General features: G+C 54.9%; 1 protein-coding gene and 1 long non-coding RNA gene across 3 annotated transcripts in view; both read right to left on the bottom strand.

The window, feature by feature from the left end:
- Positions 1-3,011: 3,011 nt before the first annotated feature.
- LOC131480213 (uncharacterized) overlaps positions 3,012-26,524 on the bottom strand; it is a 28,958-nt gene continuing 5,445 nt past the window's right edge. Inside the window, exon 2 of the long non-coding RNA XR_009245338.1 lies at positions 3,012-3,372. This is a non-coding gene — a long non-coding RNA (uncharacterized LOC131480213). The remainder of the gene's footprint in view (positions 3,373-26,524) is intronic.
- TSKU (tsukushi, small leucine rich proteoglycan) lies at positions 3,972-14,991 on the bottom strand. Of its 2 annotated transcripts, none has more exons than XM_004589866.2 (2): positions 14,937-14,991; positions 3,972-5,286 (listed from the first exon to the last, which is right to left on the bottom strand). In XM_004589866.2, the coding sequence occupies exon 2, from the start codon at positions 5,276-5,278 to the stop codon at positions 4,220-4,222; it is 1,059 nt and encodes a 352-aa protein (XP_004589923.2). In that variant the 5' UTR covers positions 5,279-5,286; positions 14,937-14,991; the 3' UTR covers positions 3,972-4,219. The 2 variants fall into 2 exon arrangements, with proteins under 2 accessions (XP_004589923.2, XP_058519602.1); XM_058663619.1 differs by lacking the exon at positions 14,937-14,991 and adding an exon at positions 13,711-13,852.

Here is a 26,524-nt window from a genome sequence, read left to right as displayed (position 1 = left end):
CTTAAAATGCTGCCTTCTTCCCTCCTTGAAATTCTCCATTCTTTTCAGGTGAGAAATCTCTCATTTTCATTTCCCCCAAAGATTTCACAAATGCCACAACTCTGAAGCACAACGTCCTGGCCACCTGCCCTGGAGACCTTGGGCTGCTCCCCCAATTCCCTGAAAAGAAGGGCGGGAACCAAGAGAGAAGGGCCTGTTCTCTGGCCCGTGACATTTTACACTCTCAGATCCGGGGCTGATGGCCTGACTGGTGACTCACAGCCACACAGCTCCCCACAACTGATCTGCAACAGAAACATAAATGGAATCCCAGGGCTGTTGAGTTTCTCAGAACTCCTCTTTCCCGGGATGTAGGGGCTGTACTGCCAGGCTGAGCCCTGTGGGGCAGGCGAGATGCAGAGAATTCCTGACAGATGAAGCCAGACCCTGACTGACAAAAGGAGCTGGCACCTCTGTGAGAGATGATGGCAATTGGGAGATACATAGGCCCAGGACCTGGCAGCTATATGGCCAGTGGCCCTAACTGGTCAGTGGCCCTACCTGGCTGTGTCAGTATATGTTACCTCCATTTCTCTTATCTCTAAAGCTGTACTCACACAGACCAAGATCCCATGGACCCAAGAGCACTGCTCCAGGCAGTACTGGCTGGTGCAGTGGCATATTGTGTGAAGCCATCATCTGTGATGCTGGCATCCCAAATGGGCACCAGTTCAAGTCCCAGCTGCTCCACTTCCAATCTAGCTCCCCACCAATGCTCCTGGGAAAGCAGCAGAGGATGGCCCAAATACTAGGGTCCCTGCACCCACATGGGAAATTTGGGCAAAGTTTCTGGATCCTGATTTCAGTGTAGCCCAGCCCTGGAAGTTACAGTTAGAGAATCAGCAGGTGAAAATCTCTGTCTCTCCCTTTCTGCCAATTAACTTTCCATTTTTTTAAATTTCATTTTTATTGCAAAGTCAGATACATAGAGAGGAGAGACAGAGAGGAAGATCTTCTGTCCAATGATTCACCCCCCAAGTGGCCGCAATGGCTGGAGCTGAGCCCATTCGAAGCTAGCAGCCAGGACCTCTTCCTGGTCTCTCGCGTGGGTGCAGGGCCCCAAAGCTTTGGGTTGTCCTCGACTGCTTTCCCAGGCCACAAGCAGGGAGCTGGATGGGAGGTGGAGCTGCCGGGATTAGAACCGGTGCCCATATGGGATCCCAGTGCGTTCAAGGCGAGGACTACTTTCTCCATTTCAAATACGTAAGAATACTGCTCTGTGAGTCTGTAATCCTATGAGTGGACAAAGCTCTTCAGTTCTGAGGAAGTTACCAAAACAGGATTCTGAGAGGAGCCAGCTCTGTAACTTTCCCTGTGGTCGGCCACCGAGCCTGGAGAGTACTCAGGGTACTCGGCAGTGCTTCCCTCCAAGCCATGCCATTCTCTTCAGGGGGACATTTTTGTCTCCACTTTCCAGGCTCAGAGAAATCAAGTGACTTAACCCAGGTCACACAATCAATTGTTTTATGATGGGGCTCGGGATTTTAAATGTTTGCTGTGAATCCCAGGATAGCACCTTAGCACTACCCTCTGAGATTCAATGAGGTTTGAATGCCCTCATCCTTGGTACCAGAACTCTTGGAGGGTGGACATGCAGGATGAAAGTGGTCTGGCTGTTAGGGAGTGAGAACTGGCCAGCAACTGGGCATCTCTCCTGGGGTACCAGCTTGGCCCTGGTGACCACCAGAGGGAGCTGTGGGCCAGAACGGCCCTGGGATGGGCCTGTGCTCTGGTTCAGTAGGGTCCCTTGCAGGGGAGGGGCTGGACCTGTGAGCAACACCCCCTGGCAGGGAAGGATGAGCCTGTTGAGTGCACTGGGAGCTCCTTCTTTCCAGAACTGCATCCCTGCCCTTCTGGCTGCTGAAAGCGAAGCTCCCGGCGAGGGCTGTGGTTCCTGAACAAGCTGCCCTCAACCTTCTTGACTTTGTCTTCAAGACCCCTTGGGCATTAGGCATCCATCATCCTTCCCCCACCCCTGTATTTGAAGCTACTAGGGTTTCAGGGGATGTGTCTGGGACATTGAGGGGCTGAGGTCTCCCTGGACACCTACCCCATGCCACACCTCAACTGTTGTCTGCACTGATCAGTGGGCATCCTTCAGGACGCTGACTGGCCGGCAAGCCCCCGCCAGTGTCCAGGGCCAAAAGGTCTGGACTGTTCTGCTGACCCTTACTCACCATCCCTCCCACAGGGCAGCCCCTTGTTCAGGGCTGTGTGCAAACTTTCCTGCTTCTGTCATGGGGCTCCCAACACACCAGGGTCACCCACCTGGAGTCTCACACCTGTCTCTTTCCTGCCCAGCACAGGGACAGCAGGGAGCACTCAGCAGTGTTGCTGAGGGCCAGGCCTGTAGCCGCTGGCCAGTCAGCCAGCAAAGGCGTGCGCATGAACTGTGAGAGCCCGTCAGTCACCCCATGTGTACCAACAAGGCAATCTCCCAGCAGGGCTCAGGGTTCACAGAAACAGCCCGAGTCACAGCTGAGGCAAGAAAAGGTCTGTCAAGTTCATGGGTGTGGCTGGATGGTGGGAGAAGTTGGGGAAGTCAGGGCAGCAGCGAGAGGGTGACAGAACAGGTAGCCAGGAAGCAGGCCGCCACCAAAGCCACTCTACATCCCTGCCCTCAGTCCCAGGGGCCTGACAGATCTGGGGCTTTACAGGACTAACAAGGGCATCCCTGGAACCATTCTTGTGTTCCCTTCCCCTCAACTTAGTCTGGGGGTGGGGTGTTGTGGGCTAAGGAGTTGGTTAGCACTCGCTAAACTGAGCACTACAGGCAATGGGCTTGGGGCTGAAAGCACCTGGTCTAATGGAACTCAGCTGTATCTAATATCGAGAGAGGCCAGGGAGAGACATTTCCACCATCTCTGGTCTCCCTGTCGGTGCCTCTTCCCCAGATCCTTCTTCGTGCCATGTTACCAGCCTAACCGGCCACAACAGTGGGGTGAATGACGACTGGGTGATGGAAAGAACTCTTGATATTTATATAGTGTTTATTAAACCAAGGACCTGTCAGATGGCTAGGTTGGGCCGGTGGAGGACCACAGAGCACTCACAGCCTTGTGGGCATCTCATGGGACCAGCCCCGACACTCCTGTGGCTGCAGAAAGCTGGCTTCTGCTTGGCACCCCCACATGTGCCCAACACCCACTATTACAAAAGTGAATAGATACAACTCTTCTCCTTTTACAAAAGACAGGTTCCCATCCCCTTGCCAGCAGAGGAGGGGAGTAAGGATGAAAGGGACATTCTGTTAAAAACGCAACAGTGTTTATAAAATGAAGACAGAGGGAGGAACAGGCCCAGGGCCTGGAACTGAGATGGTGCCCCAGGAGCCTGTGTGTATATGTGTGTGTGTGTGTGTGTGTGTAAGAGAGTGTGTGTCCTCAGGGTACCTGTGTCCAGGAGGCTATGGAAGCTCACAGATGGGGCCCCAAGACCATACCAGCTCTTTAGGGGAATTTCTAGAGGTGGAGCATTAGGGCTGATTCCCATCCTGAGGTTGGGGAACCCCAGTCCAGAGCAAAGAACTTGCAGGGCTGGGATGAGTGGGTCCCAAGCTTCTAGGGGTTCTAAAAGAACTAACTTTGCCCCATAGCACCTCACAGCTGGCCCCTGGGCTGTGAGACACGACTCTGCCAGGGACCGCAAACAGACAGCCTGGGGCAGTGCCTCTGCCCACTGGAGGTTGCCATTGTGTCTCAGGTCAAGGGTGGACCTGCTGTGTCGTTTTCAGGACCCCCCAATTTAGGTGCTATCCAGGGCTGCGGGAGAAAGGACACAAACAACAAGGGGCTAAACTTTGGCTCCTAAGATGGTGCCGCAGACGGGTCCAAGGGAACCCTCGACCCTGGGGCCTGTCCTGCGGCACTGACTCATGCCCACCCTCCTCCTGTCAGGGTCAGCTAGGGCTGGGCACGAGGGAAGGCACTTGGGAGGACAAGTGGGGGAGGGCAGCAGGAGGAGATGGAGTCTGGTCTGGAATCAAAGTCCCTCCTGCTCATGATCTGAGGGAGACAAAGTAGCCGCCTCCGCCCATCAGTGCTGGGCCCAGGTATGAGCAGCAGAGCCTCTCCCTGGTCCTCAGTGGGGACACCCACGGCCTCCCCCAGGGCAATGGCACTCTGGACCTGAGCAAGCCCAGGGTAAAGTTCTGTCATGTGGCCCCAGGCCACACTGTTTGTCACAAGATGTCAGGGCCTCTGGCAGCAGCAACAGCCTCCTGCATGTCCCCACAGTGCAGGGCCACCTCGGGGCTGGAGCCAGGCTGCCGTGGGTAGGCCCCCTTCCGCACCAGGCGCCGGCAGTGCACATCCTTGCCCACGTTGACACTCTGCAGGGCGGGCAGGTGATGCAACAGCAGCTCAGGCAGGGGCACCAGGCCCGTCCCCGACAGGTCCAGCTCCTGCAGCGAGCCCAGGCCTGAGAAGACCTCAGCGCCTGTCCACTGGAGCCTGGGGTTGCCTGACAGATCCAGGATCTGCAGACCCGCCAGTTCCTGGAAACCATAGGGCTCCAGCTGGGGGACACCTTGCAGGCTGGCTAGCGACAGGTGGGTCAGGCCTGCCAGCCCCGCGAAGGCCCCCGAGCCAATGGTGGCCAGAGGGTTCCCGTCCAGGTTCAGGTAACGCAAGGGTAGCTGGTGGAGGTCGGGCACAGCGCGGAGTCGGTTCCAGGCCAGGTTGAGGCTCTGGATGGTGGGCGTGGGCAGGGTGGCCCGGACTGGGTGGGGCAGTAGATTGTGGGTGAGGTCGATGTGTTGTGTGTGGCCCTGGCTGGGCGTGGTGAAGGCCCGAAGGGAGACCTCCCGCAGCTGGTTGTAGCTGAGGTTCACGTCGCTCAGAGGGGAGCTAGTGAAGATGCCGGCCGGCAGGGCAGCCAGGCCGTTGTGACTGAGGTCCAGTGACTCCAGGTAGCGCAGACGGGAGAAGGCGGTGGGTGGGAGGCTGGTGAGTAGGTTGTGGCTGAGGTCCAGGCCAGCCAGCGTGGTGTAGCCAGGGCCTGCCAGCACTGACTCGTTCACTGTCTCTAGTCGGTTGGAGGACAGGTCCAGGTGGGCCGTGTCCAGGGGGATGGGCACAGGCATGATGTGGGGGCCCAGGCTGCTGCAGTCTACTCGTGTCAGGCTGAAGCTGTCAAAGAGCCCAAAGGTCTCCACGTCACACTGGCACCCGGGGAAGCACGGCCGGGTCGCCTGGGTTCCACTCGTGGCCAGAGCCAGCAGCAACACGGGCAGTAGCATGGTGGGAGCTGGAAAGAGAACCAGAGGCAGGGGCTGACTGCAGCGCACAGGCCTGACTGCACCTTGTAAGGGGTGAGCTGATGGACGCAGGGGTGGCTGCCAGCAGACCCACTTCGTACCAGATTGGCAGTGGGACTGCTGCGGCTGAAGCAGGCCCATCCCTGCCCACTCCCTGTCTCTACCAGAAGGCAGCCAGAAACTCCAAGTGAAACCCCTGCACGGTTTCTCAGGCTGGTTTCTCCAGCTCCAGCAGGTTAAGGTCATGGGCTAGACCTCAGCCCCACTGGGAGGAGTTCACCGAGTAGGCAGGGGCTCATTCCCCTCCACTTGTAATAAACAAGTAAACAAATCTTAAATTAAAAAGGAAACAAGCTTAGAACCACATGATTACATGAAGTAGCTCTAGACAGGGCACACCTAAAAGGAGCACAACTTTGGTGGCTTGGCAGTGGCTGAAGCACCCCAGCCTTCCAGACCAGGGGACCCTACGTGGCTCTCCCTACCTCACCCTAACTTGCCCCATCTCCTCAGCCTATCCTCCAGTCCAGAATCCCCTCCCCCGGGGACCCCTCATCAAGACTCCCAGATGGGTTTTGAGGACATCTATCCCAGCTCGTGGCCCCATTGCCCTGACCCCTTCTCCAGCTGACAGAGCTGTTACTTGCACACCTTCCTTTAATCTTGGGCAGGCAGAATGAACAGGCTCAGGTGGTGAGAGGACCTGATACCCAGAAGGATTAGAACTCAACCCCTGTGTTCACACCCATTACTTCGAGCAGGCCTGGCAGGGAGAGGTGTTGGAGAGGGATCAGAGCCAGCTCTTCCCTTGGGCAGGTACTGGGCCTGGAGCTTAGCTCCCTTCTTTGTTCAAAGACACCTGTGGCTACCACAGCTGCCCAGGCACTCCACACCGGCTACCCCATCTAACAGGCACCCAGGTGGACCTCAAAGCCTTGTCTGCCTCCACTATGAAATGGTGCTGGCACCCAGGGGCACTAGTGCAAGCAGGCAAAGGGTTAAGCAGCAAAGGCTCCTAAAGGGGCAGCCCGGGCATTCTGAGGCTACCCTGGCCAGCACAATGTCCACTGGGGCTAGGGGCAGGAGGAGGTGCTAAGCTTCTTCCCAGCAGGTCTCCTCATTGGGCAGGCCCTGTGCCCCATGGGCCAGGGAGCAGCGGGATAGCGTTTCCAGGCAGGCATGAAACTTTAAAGGGGCGGTCACTTGATCTGCACTTCCACTCCGCCCAGGGGCCCCTTCTCTCCCACCCCTTCCTTTTGTAGAGGCCAATTTGAGGATTAAAGCCAGCCCAGGTGCATCCTCGGCAGAGTCCCAGCTGAGACAGGACAAAATGTTCCAAACTCTGCAACTAAGAGGTTCAGGTTCCCTTGGTTCGGGGTCAGAAGGGTTCATCACCGCCCCATGCCCCTCCTTCTCTGTTGGGTTGATCTGCTCCCATCCACCCCTCCTGGGGCTTAAACAAACAGCCGAGGTGACCCTTTGGTTCCCAGGTGTCCTGGAGATGCCAAGTGGCTCATGTGAACCCGCTTATGTAACTGACAGCAAAACCCCATCCAAGTGCTGCCTCACAGTGGAGGAGACCCCTCCAGGCCTTGGCCTTAGCCTTGGACCCTCTGCCTTCCTCCCAGAGGCTGACAGGCCTTCACGGGAATGCACTGCATGCTGTAGCACCATGCACACACATGGGGTGGGCCCCACTGGGCAGCACCAGTGAGAGCAACTGCAAGGAGCAGCAGTGTGGATGGAGACCCACCCAGATGACTGCTCAGACCTGCTCCCAGGGCACAGGACCAGGCCCTGCTCAGCCCTGCCCAGGGCGGGACACTGCTCCAGGGGCTCCAAACTTATGCCCAAGGGTGGGGCACTAGCAGCAGAATGTGATGACAGTGAGCCGAGGCAGGACACATGTTCTCTTATGACTCTATGAGGCGGGCAATTTCATCCCCATTTTACAATAAAGCAAACAGAGGCCCAAAGAGTGACGTAGTGGTGCCATGGAGGGTGTCACAGGTCAGAGAAAACAGAAATTACACCCCTCTTCTCCAGGAGAACACACGTGAAAATGCCCGCCAGGGCCCTGCGCCCAGTGCACTCTTGGGTGCTGCCTCCCCCAGACTATTTGCAGGATGCAGCCCAGGGCAGGGCAACCGCGTGGGGCAGGGCAGTCAGGCCATGCTTCCCTGCTCACACTCCAGGGGGTGGACAGGAGGGGCCGTGCTGGGCGAGAGTTGGGTCTTAGCTCCTGCTCTACCCTAGACGGTTCTCATCTTTGGACAAATCCCCTCCGCCCTGTGAGCCTCAGTTTGTCTGGCTACACGGTAAGCAGTTCAGTTTAGGTAACTCAACTCTGCAGTTTCTGGATTTAAAAATTAACAAAAGCATTTACTATGGCTTTGCTGTGTACAAAACACTTGGCGGAGCCATGTGAAGGTGTGCAGGGGGTACGGTGTGCTGGGGAGGAAGGGCTGGCTCCCAGGCTCCTTCCGCACAGAGACCAGCAGTGGGCGAAGACCCAACAATAGCACTTACACACCAGGACCCAATAGATCAGGATGCTGTTCCTGCCACCCTAGGATCCCCTTGGGGGCTGCCTACATCGAGCCTTGGCTCTTTTGTCCATAAACTGCACTAACAGTGCTCCCTGGGCCTCTGCCTGGGCAAGGGAGGATGGCAGACAGAGGTGGGATGACCACCAAAGCAGGCTGAGGAAGATAAGAGGTGCTTGAGTCATGGCTCATCATGTTCCCCAGCCCTGGCCTGCAGCTCACTCATCTACTGGGTACAGCGGAACACACGGGCTTGAGCAACGACCCCTGCTCCCTCCATCCCACGTTGTGCTGCGCTTATGAGCGACAAGTTCATGGCGACCCTAAGGAAAGTGTGCCGATGGCCTAGGAATACAGGAGAGCAAATGGCTCAGCCCTGATGGCTCTTGCCAGTGTAGCAGCCCAGCCCTGCCGTGGGCTGCAATAAGCTGCTCTGGGCCTGGTATTCCCCTTACCAAAGGTGGCTCAGGTTCTGCTTTCAACATGCAGGAATCAACTTGTGTCCCTGGCACAAAGGCATTCGCAGGCTGTCCCCAGCTCCTTCCCTTTCCGAACTGAGCCCCCATCTGGATTTCAACTCTCCTTGGTGGCCACAGTGGAACAAGCTCTTTCCCTGCCAGCCTCTGCTTGCACTTCCCAAACAGCCTCACTAGGCCAGGGCCTGGGTGAGTGAGGCCCAGAGAAGCTTGGGCAGGGCAGCCAAGGAGCTGGGCCCTGGCCCCTCCTAAGGTGGCTGGAGCCACTCAGATCCAGCCCACAAAACAAGGCCCATTCTGTGCACCCCAAGCCCAACTCCCTGTGGTTCTCCAACCTCAAGTGTGGGCAGCTTAGGGACAAGGCCCTGCTCTCTTCACCTGCATGCCTTCCGCAGCCTGGGGACAGAGCCAGGCAGAGCGGGCAGGGGCACCAACCAAGAACTGGTTAAACATGGCAGAGCCAGGCTTTGGGCAAGTCTCAAGGTCCCCCCCTCTCCAGGGACCAGGACACAGGGCTTTCCCCAGGAGTCAAGCTTTCAGCTCAGTGCAGGCCTCGGGCGTCGTGCTACAGTGCTTAGCATGTGCCGGAATAACAGGGACCACCTAGCCAGACTTTGGATGGCCATGACCATGACACTCTTCATGTCCTTCCCTCCCAGGTTCCCAATGCAGGGCCAGCTGCCTGGCTTGTGCCCACATTCTCCAGTCACTTTGCTCCTGCGGGTCACTAAGCCAGCCTCCACTCTCTCCCCTCCTCTGAGGGACACCTGCTGGGGGCTTGGAGTTCCAGTACAGACCCTCCTCCCCGCCAGGTCCTGGCTACCTCTCCTTGGTGCCACCCCACAGCATCTCTGGGCCACAGAAGTTCCAAGCTTCTCCCAAAACTTCAAGAGAAAGCCTTTCCCCCATTCCGTTGCCTCCCTGGGAGCTGGGCAGGAAACCGAGTTGCAGACTCCGCGTGGGGCCCTAACAGCCACCTGAGTCAGGGCTGGCTGCTCCTCCAGCTGTGCTACCTCCCGCCCTCCACCATGAGCTCACCCACACTGACGCCAGCGGAATCCCCAGGTGGGATTGCATCAACGTCCGGCCTCCTGCTCTACAAGCACAAGGCACTTGGAATGGCCCAGCGCCTCGGCTCTCCTAACACACATCTAACCTCGCACGGCTGGACAAACGAGGCAGCTTACCACGCCCCTCACCACCATCTTGGTCATGTTGCCACAATCAGTGCCAGCAGACCAGCAGCGGGACATGACTGAGCCAGGGAGGAGTAGAGGCAGGATTCACAGCCCAGGCGTCTCAGCTCCAAACCTGGGATGACACCTCTGTGCCAAGTGCAGTGACAGGGTTACCTCCAGTCTTCCTGGGGCAGGGAGAGCCTGGACTCACTTTGAAGTCCTGGTCAGAGGCACACACCTGGTGGACACTAGGACTGTTCTTGGGACCCAGACTCTGACACCATGACATCAGCCCTGGTGGGGGGCAGTGGGAAGGCCAGCAGCCTGTCCAAGGAGGATCATGTACCGGGAGACAAGCACGGCTACCCCGCTTCTCCCCTGCACACATCCTCCTCTAGCACTTTTCTAAGTTCCCACCCTTTGTGTGGGCATAAGTGGATGTGGCCTGGGGTGGATAGAGGGCTCCTGCAGCCAGGCAAGCTGGGCACCGACCACATAGAGTCTTGCCCACCACGCGGCCTGAGTCTGATTGCTCATTCGCGACTCAGTGATAATCATGGTGCTGTGTCCACCAGGGTGGGGGATGTCTCTGTGATGATATGCCACAAAGTGACAAGGACTCAGCCCCAGGCCTGCCCTCCCTCTTAGTGCTCACTCCATGTTAGTCCCCACTCCGTAAGGGGTGACTTCGGGGAGTGGGGAAGGAAAAAATGAGCTGTGACAACAGCAGGTGGCAAGGCAAGGCAGGGACATGGGATGAAGCCCGAGCCTTGGCCTTGGCACTCAGTGAACCCGGGGCCCTGGCGGGGTTTCCTGGTGTTGGCCAGCTCTCCCAGGGAGCTGCTGAGGGATGGCTGGAGAGTGGCAGGGAACAGAGAGGGCTGGAGCAGGAGGAGCTGGTGCCCTGTCAGCCGCTGCTCGCAGGCAGGTGGACCACTGCTGCTCTCCCCCTCCTCCCCAAGCCGGGCAGTCACCTCACCTGCCCAGGCTGGGACCAGGAGGCCTGTGGCCTGTGCCTCTAACTGGCAGCCACTGGGCACCAGAGTGTACCTCCCACCGGAAGCCCAGGACTCCACCACGGTTCCCTGTTCAGAAGCCACACCACACAGAACTTGCAGAGGCCTGTCCCACGCTGCCTCTGCACGGGCTGTTCCCTCCGATGATCACAGAGGTCCCCTCTCCTCTGTCCACCAAACTCTCACTTGCCTGATCCAAAAGCTGTCTCCTCTGAAGCCTCTGGGTTTAACCGACCCCTCACTCAGCAAAGGCTGCCCTCCCCGTGGCTTTCCCCTTGCCAAGGTACCAATCCACTTCATGGTCTACAGCTGTTTTTGAGTCTGTGTGCCCCTCCTCTGCTCCTGGGCCCAGGCTAGAAAGCTCCCCTCTGCCGCTTACACGCTGCTTAGGGCATTGCTGGTACTGCAGTCAGGTCAAGGACCAGAGCAGATGTGGGTCCAGTCATCCGCACTCAGTGCATCCCAGTTGGTGTCTGCACCCAGTAGCTCAAACCACTTCCCACCTCAAGAGTCGCTACTTAGCCTAACTCACACCTCCACAGCTCGGCGACAAACAAGCACCCACTCACAGGATAAGGGGACTGAGGATCAGAGGTAAGGCTCCTCAGCCCAAGCAAAGAGCTGGAAAACAGTGATGGGAGTAACTCCCAGGACCCTGGAGCTCTCAAAGCTAGCTCGTTCAGCCTGCAGCACCCATCAGAACCTGGCGGCTGAGCTGCTCTCCACTGCCCAAGCTTCCACCAGCTCCTAGTGGTCCAGGGTGCCTTGGCCCCTGCCTTCCCCCTCCTCCCTGTCGTCTGCCAGTCCACAGTGCTCCTCGACCGCCTCGGGGCTGGTTTCAGAACACATGGAGTCTTCCATAGGCTCCTCTACAGGAACCCCTTCCTGCTTCCCTGGGCGTCTTCTGGCCAGGGCTCTTCTAGGACAGTCCTAACATTCTTTTATTTTTCTTTTCCTAAGATGTACTTTTCTTTATTTGAAGGGCAGAGCTACAGAGAGACAAAGAGAAATGGAGATTTTCCACGTGCTGGTTCACTCCCCCAGTGGCCCCAGCCAGGGCTGGGCCAGATCTCATCTGGGTCTTCCATGTGGTTGCAGGGACCCATGTGCTTGAGCCATCTACTGGGGCTTTTCCAGGTGCAATGGCGGGGAGCTGGAGTGGAAGTGGAGCAGCCAGGACTTGAACCAGTATCCACATGGGATGAAGGAATTGACAACACTGTCTCCCCCACACTTTTTAATAAGTATCCTCTCAGCACAGCCAGCTTTCCCTGAGAAAGGACAAGCGGGTTCTGAGTCCCCTGCTGTGATTCAGAAATCATATCAAGGAGAAAACTGTAGGGCTCAGCGCAATGGCTCAGTTAAAACCCTCACCTTGCAAGTGCCAGGATCCCATATCAGGACTGGATCATGTCCCAGCTGCTCTACTTCCCTTCCAGCTCCCTGCTTGTGGCCTGGGATCCAATCCTTGGGACCCTGCACCCAAGTGAGAGACCCAAAAGAAGTTCCAGGTTTTGGATTGGCTCAACTCTGGCTGTTTGGCCACTTGGAAGGTAGACCAACAGACTGAAGATCTTTCTGTCTTCTCTCAAACTGCTTTTCCAATTAAAAAATTAATTTTTAATAAATCTAAAAAAGAAAAGTGCTGTGGACTCCACCCACCCATAACCTGCCATTGAAAAGATAAGCACCCCCCCCCCCCCCGCCCCGCCAGCCCGCTAATCCTCTCCCAGGCCTCCACTTGCCACTCACGGCTTTTGTGCTTTCTCCCATGGTGCAGAAAGCCTGCCAGTGGCTGGGCAGTCCCTCAGGACCAGGGCATGCTCAGTTCCCAACAGAGATGCATGCTGCACATCAAGGGGCCCCGGGGTCACAACAGTCCCAGACAGGAGAGGAGAGAGAAAGAGCATCAGCCTGCCACCACCACTGCTCCTCCCAGAAGGGAAACTGAGGCCCTGAGAGGGAAGGGGCAGCCCCCACCTCGGTCGCTTCCCCTTGCAAGTGGTTAAAAGCTGGGATGGGGAGGGGGAGAAGGGTTATCTGTGACCAGGATGGCCCACCAGGCTCTGGCCACTAGCTCAGACCCCTCCCACTCTGGTCAGTTCCCCCACTCTGGTCAGTTCCTCCCAGGCCCGGCAAGTGCAGACAAATTCAACAGGCAAGCGTGCTTCGTGCATCAAGGAAGGACCGGACTAGCTCCTGAGTCACCTCCTCCCCAGTCAAGGCTGGGTGGCAGGGTGGGCTCCCGAAGTGCACACTCTAGCCCAGAGAACCCACGGGTGGACTCAGCAAGGGTGCCGCCACTCAGCAACGCTGGGCTATGTGCCCTGCGCCCCAGAGTGGACCCCTAAAATTTCCCATTCGAAGCCAGTGGTGTTGCCCGGTTCCCTGGCCACGCGGCCCAGCCCGGGCTCCTTCGGGGCAGCGGGCAAGCCCGGGTCGGCTCCTCCCTCACCTACTGGATCCCGGGCTAGTGTCTTGACCCGGGGCAGGATGCAAGCAGATGGCCTATGGACCTCAGAGGGGAGTCGGCCCCCACACTCATGCAGCCCCCTTTCTGTCGGTCCCATTCACCCTCCTTCCGAGAAACCGGGTGAGCTCGTCCTTCCAGCCCAGGCCTGAGCCGGGGACCAGCGCTCCCAGTCGGGTGTCCGGCACACCCCACCCAGCCGTGGCCCGGCCGACCCGCCTTCCCCACCCCAATCCCACGGGACTAGAGGAGGTGAGAGGGGAGGGCTGCGCGCGCCCCCACCGCCAGCGCGCCGGGGCTGCCACGAGCGCAGGGAACCTGGAGAAAAGTTTGCGCCAAGTCGGGGGCCGGGCCGACGGCAGGGGGCGAGCAGCTGGGCGCGCACGCAGCCCACGGACACCCAGCCCAGACACGTCGACAGCACCGGCCGCGCACTCGGACACGCGGCGGCGCGCCCACGGCAGCCACGCACACACAAAGGCATGGGCGGATGCGCGTCCCGCACCGCGACCCTCCACAAAGACGCGCACGTGTGGGCGCCGACCCCCTCAGCCGCAGCCTTTGTCTCCGGGAACCAGCTCCTCTCCAGCCCCTCGGTCCCGCGGCCCGGGGGGCCCGGGAAAAGTTGAGGGGGGCCCTTGGCGAGCCCCAGCCCCGCCCCCTGCGCCGCCCGCAGGCTGGACCGGGCTGAAGGTGCTCCCGCTCCGCCCGGGCGCCCCGACACCCACCTGGTAGGCTGCGCGGCCGCGGCCTCGGCACGCTCCCCCGGGGACGCCGCTTTTCTGGGCGCCGCGCGGCCCGCCCCCCGCTCCCCGGCGCGGCTCCCCCCGGCCCGGCGCCCGGCCCGGCGTAGGGAGTGTCGCCAAAGTGCCGGCGCCTCGCCGCGCGCTCCGCCCGCCTCCCCGGCCGGCGCGGCGTCCACCAAGGGAGCGTCTCAAAAGTGCGCGGCGCAGCTCCCGCCCTGTCCGGGCCGCGCACTCCCAGCTTCCTGCATCCCGGAGCCCTGCCTCCACCCCTGGCGCGGCTCAGCAGATGGCCGCTGGGTCGGGAACATCTGGAGATCGCTAGAGGGGGAGAGGGACTGAGAGAGAGAGGGGAGTGGGAGAAGGAGTCGTTGGTGAAAAGCAGATGGGTGGGTGAGGATTTCCTTTTCTGGAGTGCATCCCCTACTTTCTTTCTTTCTTCTTTTTTTTTTTTTAAGAATGAAAAGAAGTCCAGAGGCTTTAGGGGGAGAGACCAAGACTCTGAGCAGGGAAAGACTGGCAGAAAGACAGAGGAGCGGCGAGAACCGCTCAGGAGCTAGGCGGGACAGAGAGAAATCTCTGCATTTTGCGGTGGACTTGTTGTCAACAGGGAAAGCCACTGTGTGCATCCCGGGCAAGTTTAAGGCTTCTCAGGCACTTGGGAGAGAGAGCGCTGGGTGGAGAGACTGGGTGATTCCCACCCCCTGCACCCTGGCTGAGCCTGCAGGGGTAGGAGACATCTACAACGGTTTTCAGGAGGGGACTGGGGGCAGAAACCGCCTAGTGGAGGCGCTTTCTAGAAGGAGGCAGCTGAGCGCCAGTGTGTGTGTCCCATCCACAAGCCCAGACCATCGCCTCCCTTGGCAAGGGGACTTTCCCAGGCAGCTGATAGCATCTGGTAGCAGGGCCCGTGGACCTCCCAGAAACTTCTCACGCGCTTTGTTGAGAGAGCACTGGGTGGAGAGATTGGATAATTCTGCACGCCCCTCTCCCAACCCACCAGATTTGTTTCACCCAATTTCTCTGCTCCCTCTTCTTCCCCTCCCCCCAACATTAAAAAGCATCCCGTGGGCTCTGGAAGCCCTGGGGGAGGGAAGAGAAGCAGGGGGCTGTACCCTCACACTCTGGTGGGACCTCCCTGCACTGTCTATGTGAGGTCCCGGGGACTTGCCTGGGCTGAGAATACTGTCCTCTGCCAGCACCTGTCCTACCTGAGTGTGGGAGCAATGTGAGCTCCCCGACTCCCTCGTCAAACAGCCTTCGAAGTGGTGTCACCCTGCCCTTTGTATCCAGCGCCCCCTGTATGGCCAAGCTGATGGACTGGATTGAAATCTAGTCTACTGAGAACCTGAACCTGGGGCCACAGAAGGGCGGAGTCAGAACCCTGGTAACCCCACCCCACCCCACCCTGCTCTCTGCCAGCTTGGGCCAGTGGTGAGAGCCACTCTTGAAGAACTCTGTCACTTGCTCCTACTGGGTAACCTTGCCCTGCCGGAGGAGGAGTGGGCCTCAGCACCCAGCAGGTACAGCTAAATTCACGGCCCCTGAGGAGTGCAGGGCTGCAGGTGCCAGGTCCCTCACTGCCCAAGGCTCCTGAGCAGGCCCAGTTATTGTCCTCACCAGGAGATGGCCTCTAGGGGCCTCAGAGGGGAGAACTTCTTTCAGTTCTATTTCCTCCCCATCACTGTCTCCTGTAGATTACCCACCTGGGCTCCCCTCACCTGTCCGCCGTCCACGCTGGAGGTAGCAGGAGTGAGTGTTCCAAGCTGCAAATCTGTGTAGTGAATCATACCTGCTTGCACTTTTGCACTTAGAACTTTTCAACAGCAAAAGTCATACTCCCGGGTTTGGCATTCAAGGCCCATGTGGTATGCCCTCGCTCCCTGCTCTTGGGTGTCAGGTTCTGACCACCTGCTTTTACCTATCATAAGCTCTAGTACTCCAGTCACAGAAATAGTGCCGCCTCCTCCAGGTAGCCCTCGATCTGGGCTCCTGGCTTTGGATCGGCACAGCACCAGCCGTTGTGGTCACCTGGGGAGTGAATCATCAAATGGAAGATCTTCCTTTCTGTCTCTCTCCTCTCCACACGCATTGGTCTTCCCTCCTGTGATGATGTCAAGCCCCTTACAGAGAGGCACTGTCATTGTTGCCTTTCTTTTCATGTCCCTGCCAGGCTATGCCAGGAACCATGTGATATACTTTAGCAGTCATTATTTATTTATTTATTAAAAAATTTTAAATTTCTATTAGAAAGGCAGATATACAGAGAGAAGGAGCTATAGAAACAAAGATCTGTCTGCTGCTGGTTCACGCCCCAAGTGGCCGCAATGGAGCTGCACTGATCTGAAACCAGGAGCCAGAATCTTCTTCCAGGTCTCCCATGCAGAAGCAGGGTCCCAAGGTTTTGGGCTGTCCTAGACTGCTTTCCCAGGCCACAAGCAGGGAGCTGGATGGTAAGCGGGGCTTCTGGGACATGAACTGGTACTCATATGGGATCCCAGCTTGTGCAAGGCAAGGACTTTAGCCATTAAGCTACTGTGCTGTACCTAATAGTCATTATTTACTCCGGACCACAGCCACTAGGCAGGTCGGGGGAGGGTTGCACGGCACATTCTGTTCAGAGCTAAAGTGACAGTCTGGGCCCCAGTTCCCAGGGTGTTGCTGTAGGATCCATACCCATGGCAGAATGTGGTGTGGTGAAGGGCCCTGGAACCTCCAGGGTCACACAGATGTTCACTGTGCCCCTGGCTGCCTAATAGCCTTGTACAGCTCCCTGGGCCTCGGTTTCCCCAACTGCGCAGTGGGCATCAGTAAGAAGCCCCCTTCCCTCTTACAGGGATAGAGGGAAGATCATAAGAATCAGTCCAGATGCAGACTCAGTGGCGGGGGATCTTTTTCTTTCAAGGGCCATTTTGAGAGTTAGAATTCCATTCGTGGACCACACACAAGTATCAGTTGTACAATCAGCTATTTTAGGTTGGAATATTGAGTTTCAAATCCTACCTGTGATTGTCTTGGCAGAGCCAGAGGGAGAGGTTCTGCAGCCCTTTGGTGACCTGCAGGCTGGCCATCCCCAACTCTTGTCAGTGGCAGGAGCTGGAGTCTTCAGTGTGCCTGATGGTTGAGGGAGATTGGCTTAGGACCCCTTCGCTTGCACAACTTCCAAACGGAAGTGAAAAGGCATGATCGGTTCCTCTGGCTGACTTGCTCACTTACCAGGGCTTGAGTAACGTCTTCCTTTTCTTTCTCACTGTTGCTGCCAAGGGCTGACTGAAGCCCCTGTAAATCCAGCGCATCTCCATATGCCCCTCCCAGGATCCCCAATTGTTTTTTTCATGCTACATTTTCTTCTTCTCAGCTCGCAGAAGCTGGCAGGGATGAAGTTAATAGAGCTTAGAACCATGGGAGGAAATAATGGGAGAAAAGATCAGGAAGAAAAGAACTGTGTTTGGGGCCAGTGCAGTAGCCCAGCAGGCTAATCTTTGGCTCTGTGGTCCTGGCACTCCATTTGGGTGCCATTTCATGTTCCAGCTGTTCCACTTCCTATCCAGCTCCCTGCTAATGGCTTGGGAAAGCAGTGGAGGATGGCCCAAGTTCACAGGAGTCTGCACCCAGGAGGTAGACTCAGAAGAAGCTCCTGAGTTCAGATCAGCTCTGGTTGTTGTGGGCATTTGGAGAATGAACCAGTGGATGGAATCTCTCTCTGTCTCTTCTCTGCAAAAATTTGCCTTTCAAATAAAAATGAGAAATAATATAATATAATATACTTCCCCTGGAGGTTCTGGTACCAGTATGAGGACTGGGGGACAACGGGACAGAACACCTTTGGGTTGGTGAAGTCCTCCCACTCATGTTCCCATTTTTAAGCCTTTATGCAGAGTTCTTAGGAACTTGACTCTCCGCTCCATTTTACAGATGTGGAAACTGAGACCAGAAGTGACCCTGCACAGTCTCACAGTTGACACTTCCAAGTGGCTCAGTGAGAGAACAACAGGGTTCTGTGCACAGGCTTGCTGTAGAGCCCTGCAGGATGAAATGAAGGAACATTAGACAGCAGCATGAAGCCTTATGGTGAAACAAAGGTCTCAGGAAAGGGCAGGACTCTGGCAATTGTAAAAATTAATATGATTGTAACTTGGTTGTGTAGTTCCTTTTTTGTTTCCCACTTAGTTGAAGGGATGAATTTGTAAAAGAGCACCTCGTTTATTGTTGGGACATGCAATAGGTAAAGCTGTAATTTTTAAACTGCATTTTTATTTGAAAGATTTGCAGAGAAAAGGAGAGACAGAGAAAAAGATCTTTTGTCTGCTGGTTCGCTTCCCAAGTGGCCACAATGGCTGGAGCTCAGCCAATTCAAAGCTGAGAGCCAGAAGCTTCTTCCGGATATTCCAAAGCCTTTGGGCTACGCTGTACTGTTTTCCTAGGCCACAAACAGGTAGTTGGAAGGGAAGTGGAGTAGCCAGGACATAAACTGGCACCTATGTGGCGTACTGGTGCTTTAGGAAGAGTATTAGTTTGTTATGCTACCACACAGGCCCCAACGTTGTAATTTTGGAATATCAACAACTGAAATATGTGGGGACGGAGCTATTGAAAGAATAGGGTTCTATATATTACTGAAGTTAAGCTGGTATGACTGTAAATTAGAGTGTTACAACTTTAGGATGTTAAATGTAATTCCCATGGTAACCACAAAGAAAATAGCTAAAGAATATATACAAAAAGGAAATGAGAAAGGAATTTAAATGTTTTGCTACAAAGAAAACAATCAACTAAACATTAAAGAAGACAGTAATATAGAAGTGAGGAATAAAAACACTGTAAAGAATTTGGAAAACTAATAACAAAATGACAATGATGAATACCTCCTTACAGCAATTAAATATAAATGGGCTAAATTCTTCAGTTGAGACAGAGGTTGGCAGAATAGGTAAAAATACATGATCCCAACTATGTATGCTCAACTAGACACCTGATTCAGATCCAAACATATGTATAGATTGAAAGTGAGGAAAGAGAAAGGTATTTTGTGCATAGAGTGAGAGAACAGAGCAGTGATGCCGAAGTCTTGCAAAATAGACTTTAAATACAGAAGGTCACTGTTTTGATACAAGGTTCAATGCAACAAGAAAAATAGACTGTAAACAGTTACACATCCAAGAAGAGATCATCACAGCACAGGAAACAAACGCTGAGAAAATAGAAGAAAGAAAAACATGTTCTACAATAGTAGTTGGGAGTTTCAATACTCCTTGCTCAGTGATGGGTAGAACAGGGAAGACATTGTTGTGTGCTAGGTAAACTGCTGCCAGGATCCCATATGGGTGTTGGTTTGAGTTCTACATTTACTGCTTATGATCCAGCTCTCAGCTAGTGACCTGGGAAAAGAAAAAAAAATAGTCCAAGTGCTTGGGTGCCTGCGCTCATATAGGAGACCTGGAAGAAGTTCCTGCTTTTGACCTGGCCTAATCTTGGCTGTTGTGGCCATCTGGAGAGCGAAACAAATAGAGGGAAGATCTCTCTCCCTACGTAATTCTGACTTTCAATTACATAAACCTTTTAAAAGTATATAATCAAACTAAAACTAGTAAGGAAAACACTAGTAGCAATGAATAGAGCAACCAGACAGAGGGTAACAAAGGAAAATAGAGGGTCTGAACAGCATAATGTGCCAACCAGGTGTAACAGACACACATCTAATTTGTTGAGGTTCTGTTTTACATCATGCAAAGGGTTATAAAGACAGAAAATGGTGACGGTTGCACAACATTATGAGTGTACTTACTACCCCTGAATTGTACACTTCAAAGCAGTTAAGTTGATAAGTCTTATGCATATTTCATCGTAATAGAAAATGAAATTGAACAACAAAAAACTGAGTGGGAAACTCAAGTAGGAATGTGATTGTAGGACCCTGGAACAGGCAGCATGGAATACTGGAGACTTGGAAAGCACAAAAGGGAAAAAGAAGGAAGGTGGCTTTGGCATCTGGTTACGGGAGGACACAGTGGAGAAGGCGGCTGTGTCTGCTGGAGCATCCGTCCATTTCTGGTGGGCAATCTGGGCAAAATGTCCTGGCTTCTCAAGGGTCTGCTAAGACTCAGCCTCCAAATGTCCTGAGTCAGGGGTGGTGCTAGCAGGCCAAGAGCAGAGAGTCTCTGAGTAGCTGTCTGAGCCAGTCTCTCCTGGAGGCAGACTAAAGTCAGAGAAGAGGAGTTGGTGGTCCAAGATCCCAGACCCGTGAGCCAGGAGGCTCCTAATCTCCTAAGCAAGAACTCTTTTGACCCCTGTGTATTACCTCTCTCTGTATCACCCCTGCCCAGCCTGTCCACCCATCTGTACTCTGTCAGCCCATCCATCTACCCATGCCTCTGACACATGGTGTGTCGAATGCTAGGCCGCAAGAGCTCACTGCTGGCTGCTCACTGCACAAAGCCCCGGGCCCCTCTTAAGTCCCAAGGTGTTTTTTGATGCCTGCTAGAAATCCATGCAGAGCCCTGAGGACAAAGAGGAGGCAGGCTGCAGCCAAGGGCTATTTGTCAGGTATAGGGCAGAGATGGAGGGGTAGGGGCTGGGCTTAGGGAAACAGAGAAGGGCATTGCAAGCAGAGGGAGTGGCATGACCAAGACCAGAGGACAGTGTGTGAAGTAGCAGACAGTGTAGTGTGTCTGGGGTGCAAGGTCTGAGAATTCAGTCACACGAAGTTCTGTGTGTAGGCTGAGGGTTCAGGCCAGTGCTGGGTAGCCGCTGATGGTCTCCCTGCTGTCTTATTTGAGACAGCCTCCTTGAAGAACAGCTAGTGAAGGAGGGCAGGATCACAGGGAGGCTTGTGCCCCAATGCTAGCCCAACAGTATCTTCCTGAAGGTCTTACGCCCTCTCCAATACGCATACCCATATGTCCTTATTTCCTTCTCTATCCCATGTCTCTCTCTCAGCCTTTCTGTCCTCGCCAGTCACCCAGATCCTTCCCTACTCTACCTGCAGCCCATCTTCCTGCCAGTCATCAGACTGTGCCCAACCATCATGCCCAGAGCCCTGGACATGGCATGCCTTTCATTACCAACTGCCTGACTCTCTGCCCCAGCAAGAGCACCCTGTGTAACCACAAGTGTACACGGCCATTGTGAGCTAAGGAAGTCTGACTCCTGTGTCACTGGCCTCTCTCTCCAGCACCTTCCTTATGGGTGCACCATCATCCCAAAGCTTCCTAACCGGTCTCACATGTCTTTGAAGGTCAGTGAACTCAGGGAACCTTTTTATCGGTCCTGGAGCAGGTTATAGCGTTATTGCATTATTGTGTGCAAAGGGCTGTGTGCTTTATTACCTTCTGTCCCAGCACAAACAGAGCTCCAGAATTTTCCCCGATGGGAGGTCACTCTCAGAAAACATCAGGAAATTTGCACAAACAAGTTCTACCACAATGTTTGCAGATTTTTTTTTTTTTTTTGAGACAGCCCAATAGTGAGAGATGCATGCGATGCCACCAGCTGGGACAGAAGATCGCCAAGTATCAGAAACAAAGTTTGTGCTTGCTTCTGTCACATGTATTGCATCCTGCTTTGTTCTTCCCTGTTAGGAGCAGCGATGGCAGTCATGGGCCCTGCAGATTGATCTCACATCTCACTAGCACATTATGATGGGAATTGGAAAGCTTCTGTTCTAATCTCTCAGGTTAAAGCAAAAGGACTGAAGAATACTCCTCCAGCTTCACCCGCCCCCTACCTCCACCAGGAATTATTTAACTGAGTGTTTCCTGGGTTCCAATGCTGGGGTTTCCATGTTCTCACCTCACATCCATCCCTCCGGGGAACCATATCTGGGCCTGTGCCACTGCCAAGTCATGGCCCCACCAGCCAGTGCCAGGGGACCCTTACCCTCCTGCTGCTCCTGCTTGGTCTCCTTGGTCCCTGGCCTATTCTGGTCTTCTCTGCCGCCCTTCCCCCACACCCTCACTATCTCCAGCTGTGGCCTGGATGGCCACCTGCCACTCAGCATCTCCACCTGGGCATCCCACAGACCTCGCACTCCACTTGGAGTCCGCTCCCACCCCAAATGGTTCTTCTGTCCTTCCCAAGTCCTCTTGGCGGTGAAAGGTGCTACCACCCGCCACTATGTATTAACCAGGAGTCCAAGGCTCACCCAAGACTCCTCATGACCAGGGTCAGTTCATCCATCCCCAAGTTTCCTGAGTCCTCCTTCCTGAGTCCCTACCCCTCCTAGCTCAGGTGCCAGCACGCCCTCCTCTGCATTACAGATAGGAACTCCATGCATCTTCCCTGCCTGTGTCTCCTTGCTTCTGGATCCAACTCAGTGCAGTAAGAAGAGGGTTTCTTCTAAAATGCAGGTGGGGTGGGGACAGAGTTCTGGCCTAGCAGTTACTTCAGAGTACTAGGCTTGCTTCCCAGCTGTGGCTCCTGACCCCAGCTTCCTGCTAGCACAGACCCTGGGAGTCCTTGGGTTCTTGCCACTCATGTGTGAGACCTGGATCAAGTTGCTAGCTCCTGGGACCTGGCTGGCTCAGCCTGACTGTTGACAGCATCTGGTGAGTGAACCAGCAGACGCAAGATCTGGCTGGCAGACTGGCTCTGTCTCTCCCTTTCTCTTTGCCTCTCAATTATATACATTAAAAAAAAAGCCATAAAGTGCATTTCTGCTCCTGTCTCTAGTTTAGAATCTCCCCAATAATCTTTGACTTTTGGTTTGAGACTGCACTTTATTATCAGAGTGGTCTGCACCCACCTCCCCGCATCACATCACCCTGAGCCTGCACATTCAGGACACACACAGTAGCTCTAAGGTCCTTGGAGGAGGGACCCTCCCCCAGGCCTTTTCACTGTTCTGGCTCACCAGAACTCTGGCTAAAGTCCACTGCCTCCTCCAGCTCTGGCTAAGCAGGTGGCTATCCAGGAGCCCTCCCCTCCCTGCCCTGCCTCCCACTGAGCATGGGCGCTGGAATGCCCTGCACCCTCATGGTGCTTTTCTTTTTTTCTTTTTTTTTGACAAAAGGAATTTAATGAGAAAAAATGTATTAAGCAAGAAAACTTTATGCAATCAAAATTTTACGTGGAAGAAGTTTTATATGCAACAAAAGTTTGTATTAAATAAAACAAAATTGTAATGGGGAAACACTGACTATTGTAAACTTGCTATTTACAAACTTGGTCACACACTGAGAAAACAAAAGAATACTTGCATGCTTACCTCTGACCCCACACCATACAAACTCTGGAAGTGGGAAAATCACAAAAGTCCATATCAGGCGTGTGTGAAGAACACTAGTTGTAAATGTCAGTAACATGATCAGAAAGAGCATGGTGCTTTTCTTTACCCTGGCTCCCAACTGGCTCCCTTCCCCTTCTCTTCCTCCAGATACGCCGCTCCCTCTGAACCTGGAGGCAGTTGTGCCTACGCCCCACCCTGTTGCCATGACCCGTGCCTGAAGCTCAGGACCTGGCACATAGCAGATCCTTGCTGAGTGGACCTAAAGAATGCTAGAACCGCAGAGGGAACTGCAGCATGGGATAGCATGGGGACTGGGTGTCCAGCAAGTTGACTGTGACAGCATTGCCGTGTATATGGCATGTGGAAACACAGCAGGGGCACTCACAGTGTGGAGTGGTCTGGGGGCAGAGAGGTCCCAGCTGGGAACTCCCTGCTTTCCAGTTTTATTTTTTATGAAGTGCTGATAAGAGGCCCCTCCCTGCCCAGCCTGGGAGTCACGAGCAATGAAATGGAGGCAGCTGACTGTGTGCACACAAACATCGCTCTATCTGCCATAGGGATAGGGGTGTGGTGTACAACCTGTCTTAGAACCAATACTAGGGGCAAGAACCCTTGGAGCGGAGGGTGGGGAGTGGGAATGGCGTTCTCCACCATCAGGACAGGCCAAAATAAGCCTGCACTGGGCAGATGGGAGAAACTGAGAGGGACTCAGAGAGTTCCACAGCCTGCTGGTATGAAGCCACAGCTGGACTCTCCTCCTCTGAGCTCCCAGCCTGGCTCTGCCTTGCATGCCTCCTGCCCTCATCCTGGATTCCCTGGAGACATGTGCTTTGGTCTGGAGCAGGCACACTGCTTGGGATTCCTGAGAACATTGAAGGAGGAGAAGATCCGTCCAAAAGATGGTTCCAGTCGGTTCCGCTCCAAGTCCATCAGCCGCACAGAGTCCTAGCTAATGATTTCTCACATGACCACGGCAAGGTTGGGTCCATCAAACAATTCCTGCATCCCTGTGTTTGCTGAAGGGCAGACACATCAGACCCTGGGTTGAGGCATGGGGAGGTAGCTCGCTAAAGGTCCCTCAGCTCATAGGAAAGGAGGTGAGGACTTGAACCCCACCCTCCTCTTCCTGGGGCCCCTACTCTTCCTGTTGTACCCCACCAGCCCTAGCATCTCCTTGGCCTCAGGTGCTTCAGGGAGGCTGATGGGAAGAAAACATGGGGAGGTACTCAACTCTCATACCACACAAACCAGGGTTAGATTCCTGGCTCTGACACTCCCTGGCACTGCCTGTGCTTTAAAATGTAAAGTGGTTTCTCTCACCCACACACATTAGCTGTTCAGAGCTCACTATGCTCAGAAACCACCATCTCTCACAGTAAAAATGATAGAGATAGGGGCGGGACCCTGGCTCAACAGCCTAATTCTTCATCTTCAAGCACAGGCATCTCATTTGGGCACTATTTTGTGTCTTGGCTGCTCCACTTCTAATTTGGCTCCCTTATGGCCTGGGAAAGCAGTAGAGGATGGATCAAAGCCTGGGAACCCTGTACCTGTGTGGGAGACCCAGAAGAAACTCCTGGTTGCTGATTGGCTCAGCTCCAATCATTGAAGACATTTGGGAAGTGAACCAGCAGATGGAAGATCTTTCCTTCTCTAGCTCTCCTTCTCTCTGTAAAACTCTTTTAAATAAAAATAAATTTAAAAAAATTTTTTTTAACAATGATGGAGACAGGTACTCGGCAGACCATGCAGCATAGTGGAAATGGCTCATTTCACACAGCTGCTTGCAGAGCTGGGACTGAAGTAGGAGGCCAGGGAAGCTCCTGCCGCGAGCCAGGCCCTGGACGGCCCCAACCCCATGAGTGCTCACGGTGAGTGGATGCTCAGAGAGGGGCAATGCTCTGGCTGAGGTTGTGTGGCTTGTGCATGCCTGTGAGACCTGTGCACCCCTGAACACTCACACCCTCTGCTGAGAGGCCAGCTGTGCCGGGTCCCAGGGTTGGGTCGGTCACTCTGGACACCATTCTCTACCATCCCCTACAGTGGGCCCTGCCCCAAGGGACATATCTGAGCTCAGGGTGGGATCCTGTATGTCTCCAGTTGAGGTCTAGGAGCTGGAGGTTGCAGTTTGTCCCCAGAGTCTGAAGGGGAGGAAGGAAGATGGTCCAAGCCTGTGAGAGCAGCAGGGAGACTGGGTGCTGAAGGCAGAGGGAGGGAGTAGAAGGTGAGCGGTGCAAGGCCAGGGCTCGCTTACATAAGGACATGTACCCAGGGGCCCTGCCAGGTGGCAAATAATTATCAGCTGCAGGCTTTGTGCCATCAGAACCCACATCCTGGGGGCAATTTCACAATGGATTGTTGCTGCCGCCCATGGCCAGCCACTGGGTCAGTGAGCTCCCTCGGGCAGCACAGGCCAGACCCTGAAATGCCAGCCTCTTGCCGTTTCAGCTGTGCAGGCCAGGAGGAAAGCAGGCCTTCAGAGCTGCCTCACATTCTTGCTGCGGGGGAAGTAGGGCTTCTGCTCCGTCTTACAAACTGGAAGCACAGAGTTGGGCAGGGAGCAGCCTGACTACACAGGGAGAAAGAGGTCTGGGCGTGTGGCCTAGCTTCTGTGCTGTAGGTCCCCAGGGCCAGTCACTAGGCTTAGTTAATAGCTGTGGCTCTCAACAGGCGAGTTACAGGTCTTGTCTCAGCTCATCTTCCCAATTCCATGTGGAAGGTTCTACTATGGCCATCCCATTTCACAGAGAGGAGGACTGAGGCACAGAGGCCTTGTTCGATTCACAGAGCCGGGGAATGGCGGAGCTAGGACTGGGATCTGCACCTGTGCTCCACTCTCTGGGGCTCAGCAGCAGGCACCTGTGGTCAGGAGCACAGCATAGGCAGCTGACCTGGCCCTGGACAGGCAGGTGGGTGAAGCCTCCTTTGCTCTCCAGGACAGTGTCCAGCCTCACTCTGCTCAGCCCAGGTCATGCCAGGGGCACTCGGGAGAATTTTGGTGAGCTGAGAGGCTGGGAGCTCACGTCCCCTGCTCATGGGGTGAGGCAATGTGCAGGGCAAGAGGTCAAGGCACTCGGGCAGGTGAGCCGAGTCACAGAGGCTGAGCTGGCTCACAGTACAAACCAGGCAAATCCTTGAACCCCCCCCGCCCCGTTTAAGCCTTAGTAAGTGTAACAGTGTGAAGGTGCAGTTTTCCCATCGCAGCACTCTCTGCTCTAAGTTATTACCCTGAGACATGGCTTCTGTTTGTGGAGGAAGGTGGGCACCTCCTTCCAAGCCAGGGGAAGACTGTGGCAGTTCTCACGGCTGGCTTTCTGGACGGCCTACCTGGGCACCTGGTGATGGCTGTGGGGGCCAGCCAGGACACATGTGAGCTGCACTAGTGGCTGTGCAAGTACTGTCTCACTCTTTGTCTCACTCTTACCTGGCTGTTCTTTTTTTTTTTTTTTTTTTTTAAGATTTATTTATTTTATTGAAAAGGCAGGTGTACAGAGAGGAGGAGAGACAGAGAGGAATCATTCCATCCAATGATTCACTCTCCAAGTGGCCACAATGGTCGGTGATGCACCGATCTGA

Source organism: Ochotona princeps, chromosome 4 (genome assembly GCF_030435755.1).
Source record: "Ochotona princeps isolate mOchPri1 chromosome 4, mOchPri1.hap1, whole genome shotgun sequence".
Taxonomy (NCBI): domain Eukaryota; kingdom Metazoa; phylum Chordata; class Mammalia; order Lagomorpha; family Ochotonidae; genus Ochotona; species Ochotona princeps.
This window is presented reverse-complemented; position numbering and strand designations above follow the sequence as displayed.